The sequence below is a fragment of the Pelobates fuscus genome, chromosome 3 (genome assembly GCF_036172605.1).
Source record: "Pelobates fuscus isolate aPelFus1 chromosome 3, aPelFus1.pri, whole genome shotgun sequence".
In the NCBI taxonomy this organism is placed as follows: Eukaryota; Metazoa; Chordata; class Amphibia; order Anura; family Pelobatidae; genus Pelobates; species Pelobates fuscus.
In genome coordinates, this window is record NC_086319.1 from 166,938,619 (window position 1) to 166,958,238 (window position 19,620).

General features: G+C 37.6%; 1 protein-coding gene across 1 annotated transcript in view; it reads left to right on the forward strand.

Annotated features, from left to right (window-relative positions):
* MICAL3 (microtubule associated monooxygenase, calponin and LIM domain containing 3) overlaps positions 1-19,620 on the forward strand; it is a 216,598-nt gene that overhangs the window by 92,043 nt on the left and 104,935 nt on the right. Inside the window, exons 11-20 of the mRNA XM_063447645.1 lie at positions 1,736-1,829; positions 3,525-3,672; positions 7,758-7,951; positions 8,576-8,688; positions 10,267-10,329; positions 10,581-10,754; positions 13,824-13,898; positions 15,610-15,693; positions 17,795-17,848; positions 19,347-19,454. Of these exons, the coding sequence (XP_063303715.1) occupies positions 1,736-1,829; positions 3,525-3,672; positions 7,758-7,951; positions 8,576-8,688; positions 10,267-10,329; positions 10,581-10,754; positions 13,824-13,898; positions 15,610-15,693; positions 17,795-17,848; positions 19,347-19,454 (1,107 nt within the window). The remainder of the gene's footprint in view (positions 1-1,735; positions 1,830-3,524; positions 3,673-7,757; positions 7,952-8,575; positions 8,689-10,266; positions 10,330-10,580; positions 10,755-13,823; positions 13,899-15,609; positions 15,694-17,794; positions 17,849-19,346; positions 19,455-19,620) is intronic.

Genomic DNA, 19,620 nt, shown 5'->3' on the forward strand with positions numbered 1-19,620 from the left:
AAGGTACATACGGGGGTATTTTTGTACTCAGCAGACATAGCTGAGCAAAATATGAAGTATTATACAGTGGTAGTACACATATGGTTTGCAAAATATACTGTGCAAACTCACTTTGTGTGTCAAAAAGGCAGAAAAAAACGCTTATAACCACTACACCTGGTACACGCTAGCGGAAAAATGATCCCACGCTAAGGTTCAAAATATGCCTTTTGAAATACCCTGGGGTGTCTACTTTATGAAATGGTAGGCCTTTGTGGGGTAGTTTGAATTTAAAACCTGCGAAGATGCTTGGAAATTGCACATAGGCCCAGCGTCAAAATTCAAAGTTCTGTAAAAACTGATATGGCTTGGTCTCAAATATGGCACTTTACGCTTCACAAAATAGTGCCAAAGACATTCATTGGGGGATGTCTTTTTACTCAGAAGACTTAGCTGAGCATAATTTGGGGGTTTTGAACTTAGTGGCACATATGAAATATACAAAATGCCCAGCAAAAATGCAATCCGTATGTAAAAATAAAATGCCCAAAATTATTTTTTACCACATACTTTGGCATATATTGGTAAAAAAAAATGGGGGCATGTTAAGGCACAATATGCACCTTATGAGATACCCTGGAGTGTCTACTTTTACAAATGGTAGGCCTTTGTGGTTTTTTTTTTAACAGTCAAACTACTATAATACCCCAAATGGAAGCATAGGCTCATTAAATCCGTTTCTCAAAATTCGACTGTGAATACTGAAAAGGACAGGTCTCCTATATGGCACTGTAGCTTCACAAAATAGTGCCAAAGACATACAATGGGGGTGTCATTTTAATCCGCAGATGTAACTGAACACAAAATAAAACTTTGTACAGAAATAGCACACACCAACTTTACAAAATGCACAAGAGAAGTTCTTTGTTATAAGTTTGTGTGCCAAAACCCCCCAAAAAACACAATTTTACTCCAATATTTAGCAGAGGTTGGCGGTAAAATGGCTACGTAGAAAGTGTCAAAGCAACCTTAGGTAAATAGCCTGTGGTGTCTACTTTATATAAATATATACTTTTGTGTGGCAATTTTGTTTTCTTTTATGGCTATTAAGCTTACACGACAAACATATCAAATTCTAAAATCGCTCCATATTAAAATTTTATTTTACTCCTTGTGCTTTGTGACCTGTAACTACCAAAAAAAAACTTACAATCCCAGACACATTATATATTCTGTAAATCAGAACAACTAAATGAATTTATTTTTAATTACTTTCCTTAACCTGCACTAATTGTGCACACACTATTATTGGAAAAACTGTAATTTCTTTGCATTTTTCTGTATTTTTTTTATAATAAGCATGTGTGTGTGTATATATATATATATATATATATATATATATATATATATATATATATATATATATATATATATATATATATTATGTTGCATCAAATTAAAGCCCTTTCTGTCCTTTAAAAAAACGGTATATAATATGCGTTGGTGCAATAAATTGGTCAAATGCAAATTGCCGTTGAACGCAAACAGCAAAAAATGCCGTCATAAGGTGAAAGACAAGCTTCCGAAGCTCTGTCCTTAAGGGGTTAACAAGATTTGTGGAAGGGGCTGAGCTTTAGGCTAGTGCCAAGTGGTTCCAAAATATTTTACTTTTATTTCTGAAATGGAAGTTGTTGTTTTTTTGTTTTGTTAATAACTATAAAATTGATACTTTGTGTTATGTCCTTTCTGTATCCAGGTGCGTCACCTTTACAATACTAGTGAACTGAAGGATGTTACCTTGGAGATCAGCAACCTTGTTAACTCACGGACTCCCAAACTGGGAAGAAATGGTATGTATTGGCCAAAAGCAAAGAGGCTGATGTTCCAGGTATTTTGAATTAGAACATATACCATAGATAGCCAAGAAAGTGATAGTGGTTGAAATTCACATTAGCTGCAGTAGCAGACGCTGTCTTGTCTCATATGCTGTAGATATTTAGACTTTTCCACTTCTGTTGTGAGCTCTCCTGAAAGCAAAGAAGCTCCTACAATTTTTCCAGTTTTCTGTAAAATTACACTTTAGCAATATGAATTTTGTTTCACTTTGCACATTATTTATTTGCGGAGAGCATTAAATTATACTCTCAGAATGAATTCAGTCCTAGTAGAGACAAAATGTATATTTCTGAAGTGAAGTGGGAAATTTTGCTTAAGCAAAATCAGAGAAAATTAGAACCAGGTAAGCAAAAAAGAGATATGGAAGCTAAAAGGAAACACTCATAGTGGGGTTAACCCACAGTAAACTACCAAAGTAGTGATAGACAGACAAAGAAACTTTGAGTGCCCTAAGAAAATTGAGATAAAATGTAACTTTTAATAATAAAGATTAAAATAGACATATAATGGCTGAGTGCAAGATGCACCGAGATTGTCAGCCTAAATAAACAGCAATCAAGTATCTAGTCGTAGATCGCTAAATATAGGAAACTGTAAAAAAGCTGACTTATAATATAGCGCTATGTACATATTCCTGATCAATTGGAAATATGTAGAACGCTATATCCACGTACCTATGTAGAGGTTGTCTAATAATATAGCGCTATAGTCACGCTCCTCAGTCTATATAGTACAGTGGAAATATAATCGGATATATTGGCTGAATGCAAAGTACGCAGAAATGTCAGCCTGAATAGAAAAAAGATAAATATCCAATTCTATCACTACACATGATTTATATATAAATGGAGAACACAGAGGACCTGTTCAAAAGTTTTCAGTGTACCTCTGATAAGTCAAAACAATGTTGCAGTTTATGGTAACTGTAGCAATTAATAATATACGTAAACTATAGAGCACGATCTAAGTGTAGATATCAGGACTAGTTCAACATACAAGTACTGAAGAATCGTGCATCAAAGTCTGCACAAGTAAGATGAAAAAATGGGTGCAGTGCTGCTATAGTATATACATGAAAATAGTTGGTACTGAAAAATGGCCGGTTGGCTGAAACTAAAATCTAGCCAAAAGTGGCTGACAATAGGTCTCAAAGCTGTTAGAAATGCTGGGAAACGACTAATAGGAGGCTAGACACAGATAACCCATCAATGTAAGATGATGCTGACGGTAAAAAAATTGTTACCGTCTGCCTGTTGGAATAAAAAAGGGGGAAGACTAGCCGCCAAAGCCTACCCAGTTCTAACAGTAAACGCTCGGGATTCACAGGGAAGTGTGGCAATAACTCGTCAAAAAACCACACAAGGAGTTGTTACATAAGAATCACTGATGGCCCCTGATGCGCGCGTTTCGCCCACAACTCATCAGAGGGGAGACCCAGGTAAGTTTCAAGCTGTTCAAAATTAGTCTAAAACAAGTTTCACTGCTTAATATGGGATGGTGCAAAGGTTCTACTTTTACCAAAGCCACTACATCAGAGTATAGTAGTTATGATAGTTTGACCAGTAACTTTTTTTTTTTTTTTTGGAAAATGTATTTCCTCGCAAGATTTGAATGACCTCTAAATATGGAAACATTTTCTCCTGTTTTAGAATCTGTTGCTCGCTCCAGCAAGCTCCTTGGTTGGTGTCAGAAACAAACAGAAGGATATGCTTGTGTAAACGTAACTGACCTTACCATGTCCTGGAAGAGTGGCCTGGCATTCTGTGCGATAATTCATAGATACCGCCCTGAGCTCATGTGAGTAGGTTCATTCTTCTGAAAGCTTGCCCTTTTCCCCAGAACGGATTTCACTGAGCAGGGATGCTTGTCTGGTGCTTTTTTTTTTTTTTTTTTTGTACAGCGTTTATATTCACTAATCAAATTAAAAAAGGTTATATACTTATTACCTGTGCCTTAGTTTAGTTTTTGTTTGTTCTTATAGCAGGTACTTATTCCCCAACTATTTTTTACAATGAATTTGTTATTGTCTGTGATGTTAGCTGGAAAATAATTGTTTGTTAGAAGGGAAATATGTTTAAAATTATAGCCCTGCTGTTGTCATGTGCAAAACTATGTTTGGCAACCTAATAGAGGTTGAGCATTAGGGTTACTTTTTTCATAAAGAGTGAACAACATTTACTCTTGGCGTACTGCCGTTTTTAAATATGGGATCACAGTCAATCTTAATTCACCATTGCATCCTATACCGGAGTACAGTGAGACCTCGGTTTACAAACGCCTCGGTTAACATAATTTTCGGTTTACAAACGAAAATCCGTTGAAAATAATGCCCCGGTTCAAATTTTTTTTTCGCAATACAAAGCAAGTTTCCCCAGGATGCATTGCACCTGGGAGGTTTATAGCACCGCCCCCTGCATGCTGGAGCATGTGGGTAGCACGTGGCGTCGAGTGTGGAGGTGTTGGAGCGGCTTTTGCATCGAGTTTTGGAGGCATTCTGGAAATTGTTTGCAGTTGTTTTGGGACTTTTGGTGCATTTTTCAAGCTGTGGAAAGGTAGGGAGCTGAGCTTCGTCGTTTGCATGCCCTTTATTGTGTGTTCTGCATTGTGGGTTGGTTTCCATGGCAGCTCATTTTGATTTTTTTTTTTTTTCTGACCTCCAGAATGGATTAATTGGTTTTCAATGCATTCCTATGGGAAACCGCGTTTCGGTTTACAAATTTTTCGCAATAAGAAACATCCCGGAGAACGCATTAAATGCGTAAACCGAGGGTCCCACTGTACTTTGTACAGCTTACTGCTGCTATTCAGGAAGTCTATTCCACACATCGTGCTGCAGTATTTACTGGGAACATATTCTCTCACATTAACCCTGTTTAGATGGTGTTAATACTTCACCTCTGGGGCTGACCTATATTTGAAGACATACTTTATTTTTCTGTGTGCTTTATAAATAGTCTTCAGGGCATAAATGGGTATAAGAAGCATAACGTGTACCAACTGGCGATCTATTACCTGGATATGGGTGTTATACAATTTTCTGAGGGCAATTTTGTGTACTCTGTGTTCTTGTTTTTCACCCTTTATTTTCCCTGTGTGCTGAAGGGATATTTTTATTTCATACTGATTTTGGTGTGCAGGATTTGTTTATGTTGTGTGTTAATCATTGGGGATTTTCCATAATTCCTGAAAACTGAACTTGCTCATAAGTGTTTTTTTTCCCCCTTTTTAAAACATGTTGGTACATAGAATCCTTATTAAAGGGATACTACAGATCCATAAATAACTTAAGTTAGCTAAAGTGCTTTATGTGTAAATAGTTTTTTCCTTTTTTTAAAACATTTTTTTTTACATTTTTTATTTTACAAAAAGTGCAGATTTCAATATAAATTGGCACTTAACCAGGGAGGCGTAACCAGGTTGTCATTCAAACAACCCTGTTACTTCCTGGTTGTTTAGGTCAGTGGAGCTAAACTCCAGGTGCAGGGAATTACACAGAGCTCGGAGATTGGCAGCTTTTAAAAGTTGTGTTTAGAAATCCCCCCAAGTAAAATGTAAAAAATATAAAAAATACATAATGAAATGCATTTGTTTTAATTTGTCATATAACTACTAAAAAGTGTGTGTGGAGGGTTGTTTTTTAATTTATTTTTTATTTTTTATTTGGGCAGTGCAGTTACACTTTAGGAGCTTTTACCTGATTCATGCTTGCAATTCTTTAAGACATGACATATCATATGGTTATTATACCCACAAGGCCTTGCGTAGATCTAGTTGTGGGCTATATGTTTATCTTTTAAGGATGGAAAGAATCCGCTTAAGAAGCCTGTTAAAGTGAACCATTTTTTTCCCGTATACCATTGGCTCCTAATACATGAATAAACCATGTATCATAGAGAGATGTGTATTGAATGTAAAATGTTGAAATTTTACTTCTGCTCAAGTGCCGCCATTTCCTCAAGTTTGTGGGTGTTTTCTTCGGTAACGCTTACCTCTAGTGAGGCCAACGCGCTGGCTTCTTTGCTAGCGTCTGAATGGAATGTCACTCCAGTCCTACACTCCGTAACCAGTGCTAGCAGAGTTGACTATGAAATTACCATAGCAAACACAGTGCATATGCTATGGTTGCCATTTGTGGAGAGCAGGAGAACTGCCTGTGGGGGAGGTCTTACATTTCTGCTTTTCTATGTTAATTATACCGCATATATATATATATTTTATATATATATATATATATATATATATATATATATATATATATATATATATATATATATATATATATATATATATATATATACACACACTTTTTGGTGCTGTATAAATGCTGATGATAATGACAGCTATATCCTGACAGTAATTGCTTGAGTTGCCCCATGTGTTTTTTGTATATGGACCAAGTATTGGATTTCCCCTATAAATATTCACATTGTTGTGAACAATAGGTTCTTGATGGCTAGTATGTATTTCCTCACTATTCTGTCCTTAATCTCTCTATAACACCGAAGTCCCTACGGTCATAAAACCCAAACCTCCTGATCCTGCTTCCACCTTTCAGTAATTCTGTGATACTCATTATATATTACTCATTATATTGTGTATAAAACATTAGCTACAAATAGAGTTTTTATTTTTATATATTAAACATGCATCCATCTGACTGTCACTCGGGATATGATTCAAGGAACTGGAGGGGAATACGGAGAAGGTGCAGTTAACTAGCGTGTTAGACTGAGCTTAAGCAATGTTCTACAGTCTCATTTTTGTGGTTTGATCTTGGCACATTTAGCCAAGCCTGGCATCCTGTAATGAAAGTTGTCAGGGAAAGTCTAATACCTAGCTCTTGTGTTTGAGGAATGAAAAATGCCACTAACGTAGAAGATGATTCATAAGAGGCTCTAAATTTCATTACATTTTATTTATTATAGTCCAAACATGTCCTTTCTTCCTCCTGATTCTTTGAAGTGAAGCTTCACAACACACAAAACATTAATATATTTATTAATGCTGCATTTCTGCAGATTTTGCATATTTTGTAAACTTTGTTTTCCAGTTCATGTTGTCGAGATGAAGTTGTTTGACTTGTCATGGAAGCACTTCAGAAAACACTGGGGTTGTCTATTAAACAAACCTCTTTGTCTTCCACCTGGAAGAGATCTTAATTACTTTTAATTTTATCCAGATATTATGTTTCTCTACATGGGAGAGTTCTTATAAATGTAGTACTTACATTTATGGTTTTATTTTTTCATTGGAATAGAATTTAGGAGCAAGGACCAACAGTCAGGGGCCAGATCTTTTACTTATGAAGCAAGAAACACATTAGCCATTATTTTATACACATACTTTTTTAAATTCTCTTACACATACCTACTTAACTACACTCACAAAGATACATTGAAAGCCACTATCACAAGCACATACCAAACTATCCACACTCACACATAATTAGCTTAGTTCTTGTATTCAGAGTTGGCCAATAAGCTTGCCATCACACACACTCGCTTACATAAATAGCTAATCCTTCTCGGAAATGAAACACAAAAGCTTGCATTTCGATTTAATTTTTCTATTTCTCCCATTGAAAATCGGTTGATGCAGTATTTTGTCTCTGGTGTCTTGCATAGCGCAATCTTTTTCTGTATTCTCTGACAGCAGAGGGCCATGACACTATGAAGATACATTGTTTCATTTCCTCCCAACACTGTAAGATGGGCAGGATGCCTTGTTGGAATGCATGTGAGCACTGAAGCGGTCTCTGCCACAGCAATATGCAGAGGCAGCCTGATCCCTTCATTTCTATGGAAGGCATTCAGTTGATATATTTTTATCTAAAGTACATCTTTTTACATCACATTGACTCTGCCTCCCTTCTATCTCTGCAGAGACTTTGATTCTTTAGATGAGCACAACGTAGAACGGAACAATCAACTGGCTTTTGATATTGCGGAGCGCGAGCTGGGGATCTCTCCTATTATGACTGGGAAGGAGATGGCTTCAGTTGGAGAGCCTGACAAGTTGTCCATGGTTGTGTATCTCAGTCAGTTCTATGAGATGTTCAAGGAGACTACCAACTCTGGTAAGACATTCCAGCTAGGTCTCATTAATACAGCTTAATCTAGAAGATTATACAATTATTTGGGAAGACTTTCCTCTTTATTACGAAGTTTGGCAGAATCCAATTAATACTCACTCTTTCTATACCCAACATTTAATACTTTGCTCCAAAGACCAGGTAATAAGGTTTTGTTGCTTCTGCCAAAAATACAAAACGTTTCCACAAAGCTAATAATAAAATAGACTCGTTGATTGGATTTGCTATTGATCCATTGTAGTTAGGCAGCTCACATGTATTCCGTTGTAGTACTTGTATGGTAGAAAGATATAACCCATAATATGGGACATTTAGAATTAATTCAAGCTTTTATCATTCTAAGCGGCTGTCGAACAGTCCGGTATAAGGCCAAGAACTATGTTCTCTCCAACATCTAACTGAGAAAGCCCCTTTAAAGAATAGCTTATTACTGATCTGAACCTGCAATTTTCTTCCATGGCAGATATCTTTAACTTCATCCAATAACCTTTTAGTCACACCTTTTAAACATTGCTGTCTATTGAACTTCAAACCATGCAGAAAAAGCCAAAGTGAAAATATATCCCTATTCTCTCTTTGAGCTATTTATCTGCCCTTTCTTTTGTTCAGACGATGCAGATCACAATCCAGATGAAAAAGCAGCACTCCTTTCCAGCACAAAGTCTCCTATCTCCTTTCTCAGCAAACTTGGACAGACAATCTCACGAAAACGCACTCCTAAGGTAGGTTTCCCCAGCTCCTGTATTGACCTTTTGCCTTAATTCTTCATTGATTTGTATTGTAAGAATAAGACCGTTGCATAGGGTGTGTGTGTGTGAGACTAAAATGAGCAGAAGTGATATTGTAGTAAATGTACGGTGTCCTATTTTAATTTAAAATACTTTTATAGTACAGCATATCAATTGTAAAACTCAACTACATTCATAAATGTAAAGGTTATTATTTTCTAAGCAATGATACGGAGTATAGCACGTATTAGAATGGAATGTGTTAAGTACTAATCCTTGAACAAAAAGTTCTGTAACAGAGTAGGTATATAAAATGCTGAAATACAGCGGTATATATAACACAGGACGGCCCTGCCAGTCACGCAGCCTGGAACTCTTAATTCTATGTCGCTTATGTCAAATAAACATTGCATCTGTTTTCTTGCATAGGCAGTTGTAAAGGCTTTCTCTTCCAAGTTTCAGGCTGTGCATGCTCAGATGCAGATTTTCTGAGAAAATACAGTGTTTACATTGAAAACTAGGAACACCTCCAGTTGCAGTCACTCAGAGTGAACCAGAGGGACTTCGGAGTTGATGGAGGCGTAATATGCCTCCATCCACTCAGATCTGCTGCCAGCAGAGCACAGGGCAGCACTGTGCACAGCATCCTGTGATTCAGTATCTCCTCCCTCTGCATTGCAGACACTGAACTTTCCTTTATAGAGATTAACTGATTCAATTCATCTCTATGAGGAGATGCTGATTGGCCAGGGCTGTGTTTGAATCATGCTGGCTCTGCCCCTGATCTGCCTCTGTCAGTCTCAGCCAATCCTATGGGGAAGCACTATGATTGGATCAGGCTGCCACATGTCAGCAGACTGCTTGTTTTTCTGAGTCTAACAGCATGTAGATTTACAGCTTCAGGCTTGAATACAGTAAGATTTTTACTAATTTATGGAGGCATGAAGGGTCCAGGGGGGTTAGATGGTGGTGTTAACACTATAGGGTCAGGAATACATGTTTGTGTTCCTGACCCTATAGTGATCCTTTTAAGTGCTTGGGAAGGATCTGCCTGCAGCTGGACTAAACAGTGCTCCGTCGAACACTTTATATAACTTTCTTCGAATAGAACATTGCTTTAACCCCTTAAGGACACATGACATGTGTGACATGTCATGATACCCTTTTATTCCAGAAGTTTGGTCTTTAAGGGGTTAAAATGCGGTGTCTCCCTAGCCCGCCTACTACCATAATATGAAAGACAAATAGCACATAAAAAAATAAGAAAGGGGAGAGGTGAGCAAAACTGTAGTGGGAGAAATAAACAAGGACGAGAGGAAGGAACAAAAGGGGATTGGAACATGCTGTTCACTATTGTTACAGTTTGCTGTTTTATCGGTCTGCCTACAGTTTTAATGCAGAATTTCTATTAATCTTAAGTCCTCAACAAACTCATTGGTAGAAATGTCTTCTGGGTATACTTTTTTCTTACAAATTAATGAATATGAAGACAGGTTGGTTACCAATGTTTTTAAGTTGCTTATTACACATCCCAAATGGTTCTTTGGAAGCACTTTTTTATTTTTTCCCTAGGACAAAAAGGAAAAGGATGTGGACAGCTCAGGAAAGAGACGCAAAACAAGCCAATCAGAAGATGTAAGTGTTGGGAGACTTCTATGAATATCTTTTTTTAAAGTTGCGGTTTGCTTTTGTGCCTCTTTTTATTTTATACATTTAATAGATTTAAAAAATAAATACCTTTTTTTTTTTTTTTTTTTTTTTTATATAAACCCTTATCTAGTTACATATAATAATATAAATCCAGTGCTTTCACCTTTTAGCTTGGTCTTTCATTGCGAGTTCAAAATGTTTCAAAGAAACTATTTTCAGCTCTTTTTAACTTATAGGAAGAAGCTCCCAAGAGCTTGCGAGAAGAGCGACCTTCACTGGTGAGCGCGTTGACTGAACGGCGCGTTGATGCCGCTATTGGAAACCAAAACAAAGTCAAATCTATGGCAACACAACTCCTGGCAAAATTTGAGGAGAATGCACCAGCACCCAATGCAGGACTTCGTAAGCAGGTAAAGAGTCAAGTTTAGTTACAACAGATGGCATTTTATATTGTTTAACTTGACAGGATCGCTACGTCATTCTCTGGAGTTGGCATTCTAGCACAATACACAATAATAATCTTGTTTTTGTTTTCATTAGGGCCTGGCAGTAGGTTTATTATTTATCTACATCCTAGTTGTTTTTTTTTTTTGTTTTTTTTTTTTGGAGGGGTGTGGGTGAGGTGGGTTATTTCTTATATCTTCTGTAGCATTGCCATGGCAGCTCATCCCTCAATGATATCAAAATGCTGTGTTCAAGGTTGTTTGCAGACATTTGTATGGTTTTGCAGCATCTCATGTAAGACACTGAATTGAATAGGTACTGAGAGCGCGCACAGTCTTTGTATATTTTAGCGGAAATAGCTTTTAAATTCTTGTTACAACTTATGTTCCATACCTGCTGTCACTATGATGATCGATCTTGAAGCTATCATTTTGTGACATTCTAATGCGATTTCCTGAAGGTATTTGGAGTGTGGTTGTACATGTTCCTGCCAGAAGCATTACAAAAATATCCTGAAAACTTGTCTGACTTGTTTGCTTCTGATTAAAAACTAGTTATTCAAGATAATTCTGGGGTATAGGCTGGATGAAAAAAATTCTAAACTTTATCCTCATCTCATCATACATCAAATTATTTACATGTGCTTTGTTTATTTACTCTTTATCAGTGAATAATCTGTGGAACCCTGAATTCTTAAAGATTTTGGCTATCAACAAAAGGTCTCTGGACCACAAAAAATATGCAAATACCCTTTCTCCCTAGCATAAAGTATAAGTCCCAGGTCCCCCTTGATAGAATGTGCAGTGTCAAATATCTGCCTTAATCCCCTTTCACAATAACCCCTATATACATGTACTTACCTCGTCCATTCATGTCCCTAAATATATGTGAGATAAGAAGGGTGTTCATCCTTTCACAAAATTATACACTATAAAAATATATATATATATATTTTTTTTTAAAGTGTACTGTAACTGGATGAAGAAGGGAAATGTATATCCACATATTAATAATAACATTTAAAATTACCAGAACTAGATCTATCTTTCTTTCTTTTCAATTTTGCCCTTCTGTGCAGTACTTAAATTGTTGACAACACAAACACATGACCACTAAGTTGCTTGTACTGTCATGAAATAAGGGATATGTCTAACTCCTTGTCATGTAGTGGTTGAAATCTATTTTAGACCTATGTTGTGGGTGCATCTATACAACGTTTTGACATAGACTAATAGATGGTTTGACATTTCCTACAATTTCCATGCTCTTTTAAAATAGAAAAATATTGTTTACCATATAACTATTTCCTTTTTCTGAGGGATACATCACAGCAAGTTGCTCTACACATGAATTTTGAGTTGAGAGAATTTGTGACGGCAAATAAGAACCATTCGGCCCATCTAGTCGGCCAAGTTTTCTAAATACTTTTATTAGTCCCTGGCCATATTTTATAGCTAGGATAGCCTTATGCCTATCCCACGCATGCTTAAACTCCTTTACTGTGTTAACCTCTACCACTTCAGCTGGAAGGCTGGAAGGCTATTCCATGCGTCCACTACCCTCTCAGCAAAGTAATACTTTCTGATATTATTTTTAAACCTTTGCCCCTCTAGTTTAAGACTGTGCCCTCTTGTTGTAGTAGTTTTTCTTCTTTTAAATATAGTCTCCTCCTTTACGGTGTTGATTCCCTTTATATATTTAAATGTTTCTATCATATACCCCCTATCTTGTCTTTCCTCCAAGTTATACACGTTAAGATCCTTTAACCTTTCCTTGTAAGTTTTATTGCAATCCATGAACCAGTTGAGCAGCTCTTCTCTGAACTGTGTCCAAAGTATCAATATCCTTCTGGAGATATAGTCTCCAGTACTGCGTACAATAATCCAAGTGATTTCTCACCAGTGTTCTGTACAATGGCATGAGCACTTCCCTCTTTCTATTGCCAATACCTCTCCCTGTACAACCAAGAATTCTGCTAGCATTTCCTGCTGCTCTATTACATTGTCTGCCTACCTTTAAGTCATCTGAAATAATTACCCCTAAATCCTTTTCCTCAGATGTTGAGGTTAGTACTGTATCAAAAATTCTATACTCTGCCCTTGGGTTTTTACGTCCAAGATGCATTATCTTGCACTTATCCACATTAAATGTCAGCTGCCACAACCATTTTTCTAGTTTACCTAAATAATTTGCCATTTGGCTTATCCCTCCTGGAACATCAACCCTGTTACATATCTTAGTATCATCAGCAAAAATACATACCTTACCATCAAGACCTTCTGCAATATCAATTGTAAAAATATTAAATATAATGGGTCCAAGTACAGATCCCTGAGGTACCCCACTGGTGACAAGACCATGCTTCGAATATACACTTACTGAAATCTAGGTAAGCAATGTCTACTGCACCACCCTGATCTATTATTTTAGTTACCCAATCAAAAAATATCTATAAGATTAGTTTGATGATCTCCCTGAAGTAAACCCATGTTGTCTCTGATCTTGAAATCCATGTGATCTTAGATGTTCAACAGTCCTATCCTTTAACATGGTTTCCATTACTTTCCCCACTACTGAAGTTAGGCTTACTGGCCTATAGTTGACACAGGTTATTTCACTTCACAGTGAAATAAACATGGGTGGCTTACATTATGTATACATTTGTTCTTTATCCAAAATACCATCTGTCAGATTCTCAGCCAGCTATAAACTGGCAGGGGTTGATGGTGGCAGTGATCTTTGAACGGTTAGGTTGTGCCTAGTTTACACTTGCCAGTGTGTCACAATATATGTGTCTTCTCCTGAATTGTTATAGCATTGTGCTCTCCAGGCTGTGTAGGCTGCATTTCAATTTCTGATCTATTTTTGTTCTTCGTTTCATTTGATTATATTTCTTCACTTTTTTTCTTGAAATCATTTCTACTTTATTTATTTTTTTACCCCTTTTCTCCCATATTATTATTATTATTTTATTTATTTTTTATTTTTTTATTTTTATTCTTTTTCCTCCTATGATTTTCCTGGCTGCCCTTAAGAAACCCCTCTTACCCTATCAGCTCCGTTTGCAAAACCAAGACACTCCTAGACAACCAGAACCACAGTGGAAAAAGGTAACCATAACTGCCACAAGTGACATGCGAGTAGCTGTGCACGATGCAGTTCACATTACAAACTGCAGCTTCTTATTTGTGTTTTTGTGTGTTCTAACCACTGAGTGAGCAAACATAGGTGAAATGATTTAGTGGCATTTTAATTTAAAAACAGAAAGCAAAGGAAAAGCAAAAAATACCTTATAATGATTAACTATATCTTACTTAAAGTGTCACTGTGAGATGGGAACAGCCCACTCTTCACTCTCTCTAGTAATTATTTAAGCATTTACTAGGGTGAGGTTTACAAATTAAGACCATATATAAACTATGGTTTTCTCTCTTCTCCATTTTAATGGTGCTGGCATTTTCCCATTGCACAATTTGTATACCCCTTCCCCCTTTAGACTATGTGCCGTGCCTCTCCCCTTTAGACTATGTGCCGTGCCTCTCCCCTTTAGACTGTGCCGTGCCTCTCCCTTTAGACTATGTGCCGTGCCTCTCCCCTTTAGACTGTGTGCACACTATGTGCCGTGCCTCTCCCCTTTAGACTGTGTGCACACTATGTGCCGTGCCTCTCCCCTTTAGGCTGTGTGCACACTATGTGCCGTGCCTCTCCCCTTTAGGCTGTGTGCACACTATGTGCCGTGCCTCTCCCCTTTAGGCTGTGTGCACACTATGTGCCGTGCCTCTCCCCTTTAGGCTGTGTGCACACTATGTGCCGTGCCTCTCCCCTTTAGGCTGTGTGCACACTATGTGCCGTGCCTCTCCCCTTTAGGCTGTGGGCACACTATGTGCCGTGCCTCTCCCCTTTAGGCTGTGGGCACACTATGTGCCGTGCCTCTCCCCTTTAGGCTGTGGGCACACTATGTGCCGTGCCTCTCCTCATTAGACTGTGTGCACACTATGTGCCGTGCCTCTCCCCTTTAGGCTGTCCTCTTACTGTTCAGAAATATCAAAGCAAGTAGACTAATGGGAATTGTTTGTTCAACACAGAGGCTAAACATTTTGTTCAGAGTTCATGGATATAGTGGTATTCATTCCTATGAAACCCTTTCAAGGTTATTCCATAAAGAGAGAATTCAAAGTGAATTTAAAATTCAAGATAAAAATAGCCAATATGGAAACATTCTTTAAGTCTGCTATGCTTCCAGTTTCGCTACTTTGACCTTAAATTAAAAATGTACTTTGAATTCTCACTTCAGTAAATAACCCTATTAGAGATTCCCCCTTTATGATATTTTAAAGAGGACATGTCATCCAGAAATGTGGTCACCATATAGGATGTATACGTCTGGGTCTGTCTGTTGCCTAGTCTGTTATTGTTTTCAGAGTCTTGTTGGATCTCACATTAATCATGTACTAGAAGACAGGTGTACGTTTATGCTTTATTCTTAGCAGCATATGCTATGAGTTAAATACTAAACAAAATATAAGAATAAGAATGCAGTTTTTAGATACATATAATATCCTATCTAATAAAGCTAGCATAAAGTATGGATACATGAAGTGTGTTTCTCTGCAGCACAATACTATTGGGTTTTAATAACTAAATATGGAATTTCATTGGTGTGACTTATGTTTTGTCCTTTTTAACATTTTGTCCTTATAGTAAGTCACAAATTATGTGTGTTATCCTGAGGTTACATGATAACTTGGGTATGCTTCATACAAAAGAAATTGACTGCCATCAGTGCCACTTTTTTTCTTTTCTTCCCATTCTGTAATGAAGCCCAGGGATAGTGAGCAATCAAGAACCTGTCCCAAAAAAGTCATCACTCTGTATTCGGGGTTCACGTCTCTCCCCATTCTGCAGGTGACTTGGGCTGCATGCTGTGTGCCACACCTGCTTCTGCCTGGCAAAGGGTCTAGAGCAGTGGTAGTCAACCTTTTTATACCTATCGCCCACTAATGCATCTTTCATGATGGAAACATTTTAGTTTTAAGCGCAAGTGCAGAATATTTTTTAGAAAGGAGGGTGCTTTAAAAAAAAAAAAAGTACTTAAATTTATCTTTTTATAGCTACTTTATGCATGTTTATAATGTTTTTAACTTTATAAAGTTTAATGAGAAAACAATAAAGTAAATTGAAATGACCTTTAACTAGTGATTCATTTTTTTTATTCTCTCCTTCCTTCACTTCTTTTCCTTCTTTCTTTTATTTTAGAAGTAAACTAAACTTCGCTTGCCAAAACATGAGCCACTCTACACACTATGCTTCTGCCTGTCCCTGCTTTCTCATCTGTGCATCAGCTCCCCTCCTTAATCCCCCACTTAAAAAAAAAATATATATTTTTTTCTCTTCTCCTTTTCCTTTATTCTTTTCTTTTACCGTCCTTATAACAATGCTCAGCAGGAAGGCTGAGCTAGGTAGCCCACTTATTATTACTAGCCAACAATCATTCTATCCTTCTCCTTCTTCCTATATTTTATTTTCCTTCTTTCTCCTAGTTTACAAGTACTCTGCTCCTTTTTTCTCACTTTTTACACAAGTACTCTGCTTCTTCTTCCTCATTATTTTTTACAAATACTCTGCTCCTTCTTTCTCCTTTTTTTTTATACAAGTACACTGCTTCTTTTTTCTCTCCTTTTTTTTCCACAAGTACTCTGCTCCTTTTTTCTCCTATTCTACAAGTACTCTGCTCCCTTTCCTCTTATTCTACAAGTACTCTGCTCCTTCTTTCTCCTTTTTTACAAGTACTCCACTCCCTGCTATTGTCTATCCTCCTACTCCAACTCCTCCCCTTCCTCTACTCGTGTGCTACACTCGTTCGCACGCGTTCATATGTATGTGCGCTGGTGCGCTCGCACTTCCTGCTAACCACTGAGTGCGCAAGAGATGAATAGCACATTCATCTCTCTGGATGGAGGGGGGGATTCTGCTACCTATTAGTTGTGCTGAAATTGATGGATAGTAGTATGTTTTTAATTTTGCTTAATTTCATATTATTTAGCTGTTTCCTGAATCCTTGACATTTAATTCAATTAGACATAATGCTGCTACAAATATACTCCATATAAATAATGGGTTACACTTTAATGTGATGGCTAATGCTGCACCTCCCTCCATCTAGCAGTGTCCCATCTGCCACAACAGGCTTTTGCCTGGCATGCTGGCACACAGACATATACTAATTGGCAAGCAATCACTGTCTTAAGGAACTGGTGCATAGCCGTAAACCAGCACATCAGGGGCATGCTGGCATTATTCTCTCTCCAGTGGGATTTATATGGAGACTTAAATCCAACCACAGCTGCCTCTATGTTTTCATTTTATAAGGAAGATTGTGATTATGAAAATCACTGCCTTGAACAATGGTGCTAAATTAACCTTCATAAGGTGAATATTGTGCAAAATGGTTATTCGGAAGACCCCTCCCCCCATTTCTTCTTTTTTTTTCTTTCCATTTTCTTTGGATGTGTGTGTGCGCGCGTGCGCGCACGTGTACCTTGAGATTTATTCCAGTTTAAAGGAATACATTTAAGAATGTTGTTGACATTACTTTGTAAGGCCCAGATTGTTATTGAAGTCCTAAATGTTCTTGGTACAAGGGATTTTCCAGCAGTAAAACCAGCCTTCCTCTGTATTCCGGCACTCAAATGTCTTTATAATTTTTTTACACTGCTTTTAATAAATATAGCTTGTTACCTTCTACCTCTTCACCAAAGAATTGTTGTGCACCCTCACAGCTGGGACCAAATAGATTGGTAATTTTTTACACCATGTGCCAGCTTTGGCATTGCATGTTTATACAGCACCGAGGCTTTGCTTTTGGGAAATTTTGGAAGTTGCCAGGCTGAAGCACTGTGTTAGTTCCAAGCCAGTTTTTTTTTTTTTTAGAACTACATTTCCTTTTCTGTTGGAAGTATTCTTTCTCTGTTTCATTCTTTCTTTGTTTTTCTTCTTTCCATCCCAGACCACCCAGGTGTCCACGAGTACCCGTTGGGAGTGCTACCCCAGCCTGGAGAGGGTAATTGGCATGGTTTTGGCATGCTTGCTCACCACGCAATAGGGATAAGATGTTAGGGTACTAATAGGCAAGCACTTCTGTCCCAGATTTGGTGGTCTCCTTTTTCCATGGATACTTTACTAGCCTTCTGGCAGTGCTTGCCTACACCTGCACCATAGGGTGGTCCCGCAATTACCCTAGAATCAGTATAAACATTTAAATGCCCGCTTTTAAAGTGCCTTTTTAAACACCCTCTTTGCTAATGCTACAGTGCCCATTGCTAGTACAAGGGATATTGCAAGAACCTCAAGCTACATAGGTTATGGTTTGAGGGACCGTGACCCACTCTTTGTTTAAAATTGTAAGATTAGCTAAATTCTCTGCAGCTTTAAGCCCACACTCACATCAACGGTCAGGAACATTTCCACAGGCTGTTCTCTTCTAGGGTAACTGTTCAAACTCCAAATCAGTTTGGGAAGGGTGGTGTGGCACTCTTGGTATTGGCTGGTCCCTGGTTCCCAGCATAAGCCACGTGAAAGAGGATCTATGGTCCCCCACAGTAAAATAAATGCAATCCACGGGCTACACAATGCAGGTGCTCTATAGTCAGGTTTGCACAGGATACAACAGAAAATAAATGTGACATTTCCACCCACACAGCCTTAATTATGCATGACTAATTCCATGCAGGCCGAAACGTTACATATATTTTCTATTGTGTCCTGTGTGCACCAATAAAATGGTCTATAGATCACCTGCGTTGTGAAGCCCATGGATTGCATTCTTGGGAAGGGGGGTTTCCTTCATGTTTTCTTATGAATGGAACTGCTAACAGGTGCTAAACTACTAATGTGGTCTACTCAGCAATCCCTTTGAAAATAGCTGAGGTTTTCTTTTTTCTTATTAGAATTATATTGCAATATAGTATTTATTTTATATGCCTGTTTCAGCTACAGTTTGGGATTCCACCCCCCTTTTGCATAGGGTGCTAAATATTGAGGTATCAAACACTGAATAAAGATTACTAAACTCCACTTTTGTCACTATATTCTTATTTGGAATTAGTCAGTAAAGCTATGCTGTCAAGTTTTTACACATTTTTGCTAGATGAGTAACAGAAGCAGCTTGTTCCTTGAAATTTTTTTTTATAAATAAATAAATAATTTACGTTTGACCAATCCTTTAATGGGATATGATCTTTCATATAACAATAATCTGTTAGCATTGTGACATTCTTTCGTGCTTCAGCGATAGTGATGAATTTAATAAACTTGATCAGAATGCATGCCTCAACCACTATGAGCAAAGCCTTTTAGATACCTTGGAACAATGCAACTTTTCCAACCCAGCTAGTTTTTTGAATAGATCTTCCTGCTATTTGAGGATTTGATTATCCACTTTTAAACAGGCTTATACATTTTGTCTGATTGTATTTCCACTCTCTGTGGACCTCTAGTAGTCTATCTTAATATTCTTTATCTCAACTCTTTTACCATCCTGATGACTCTCCTCTCTTCAGCTTGACTCTGAGCCTTTACGACGCTCTCCAATCGACCAGTGGCAGCAGTTTTCTGCCTCTCGTTCCTCTGACCGTCCTGCCTCCCCTTCATCTGATTCCCTCCGACAGGTAGCATGTTCCCAGCACATACTGGTGTATGCATTTAACAGTTTTGGCCCTGGTTTGTTCTGTTTACTTGTATTGGGCACTAGTTATTGCTTGCACTTTCACTACAAAAAGTTTTTTTTTTAAATGCTTTCACGTTTTCTTACAAATACAAGTTATTTATGACAAT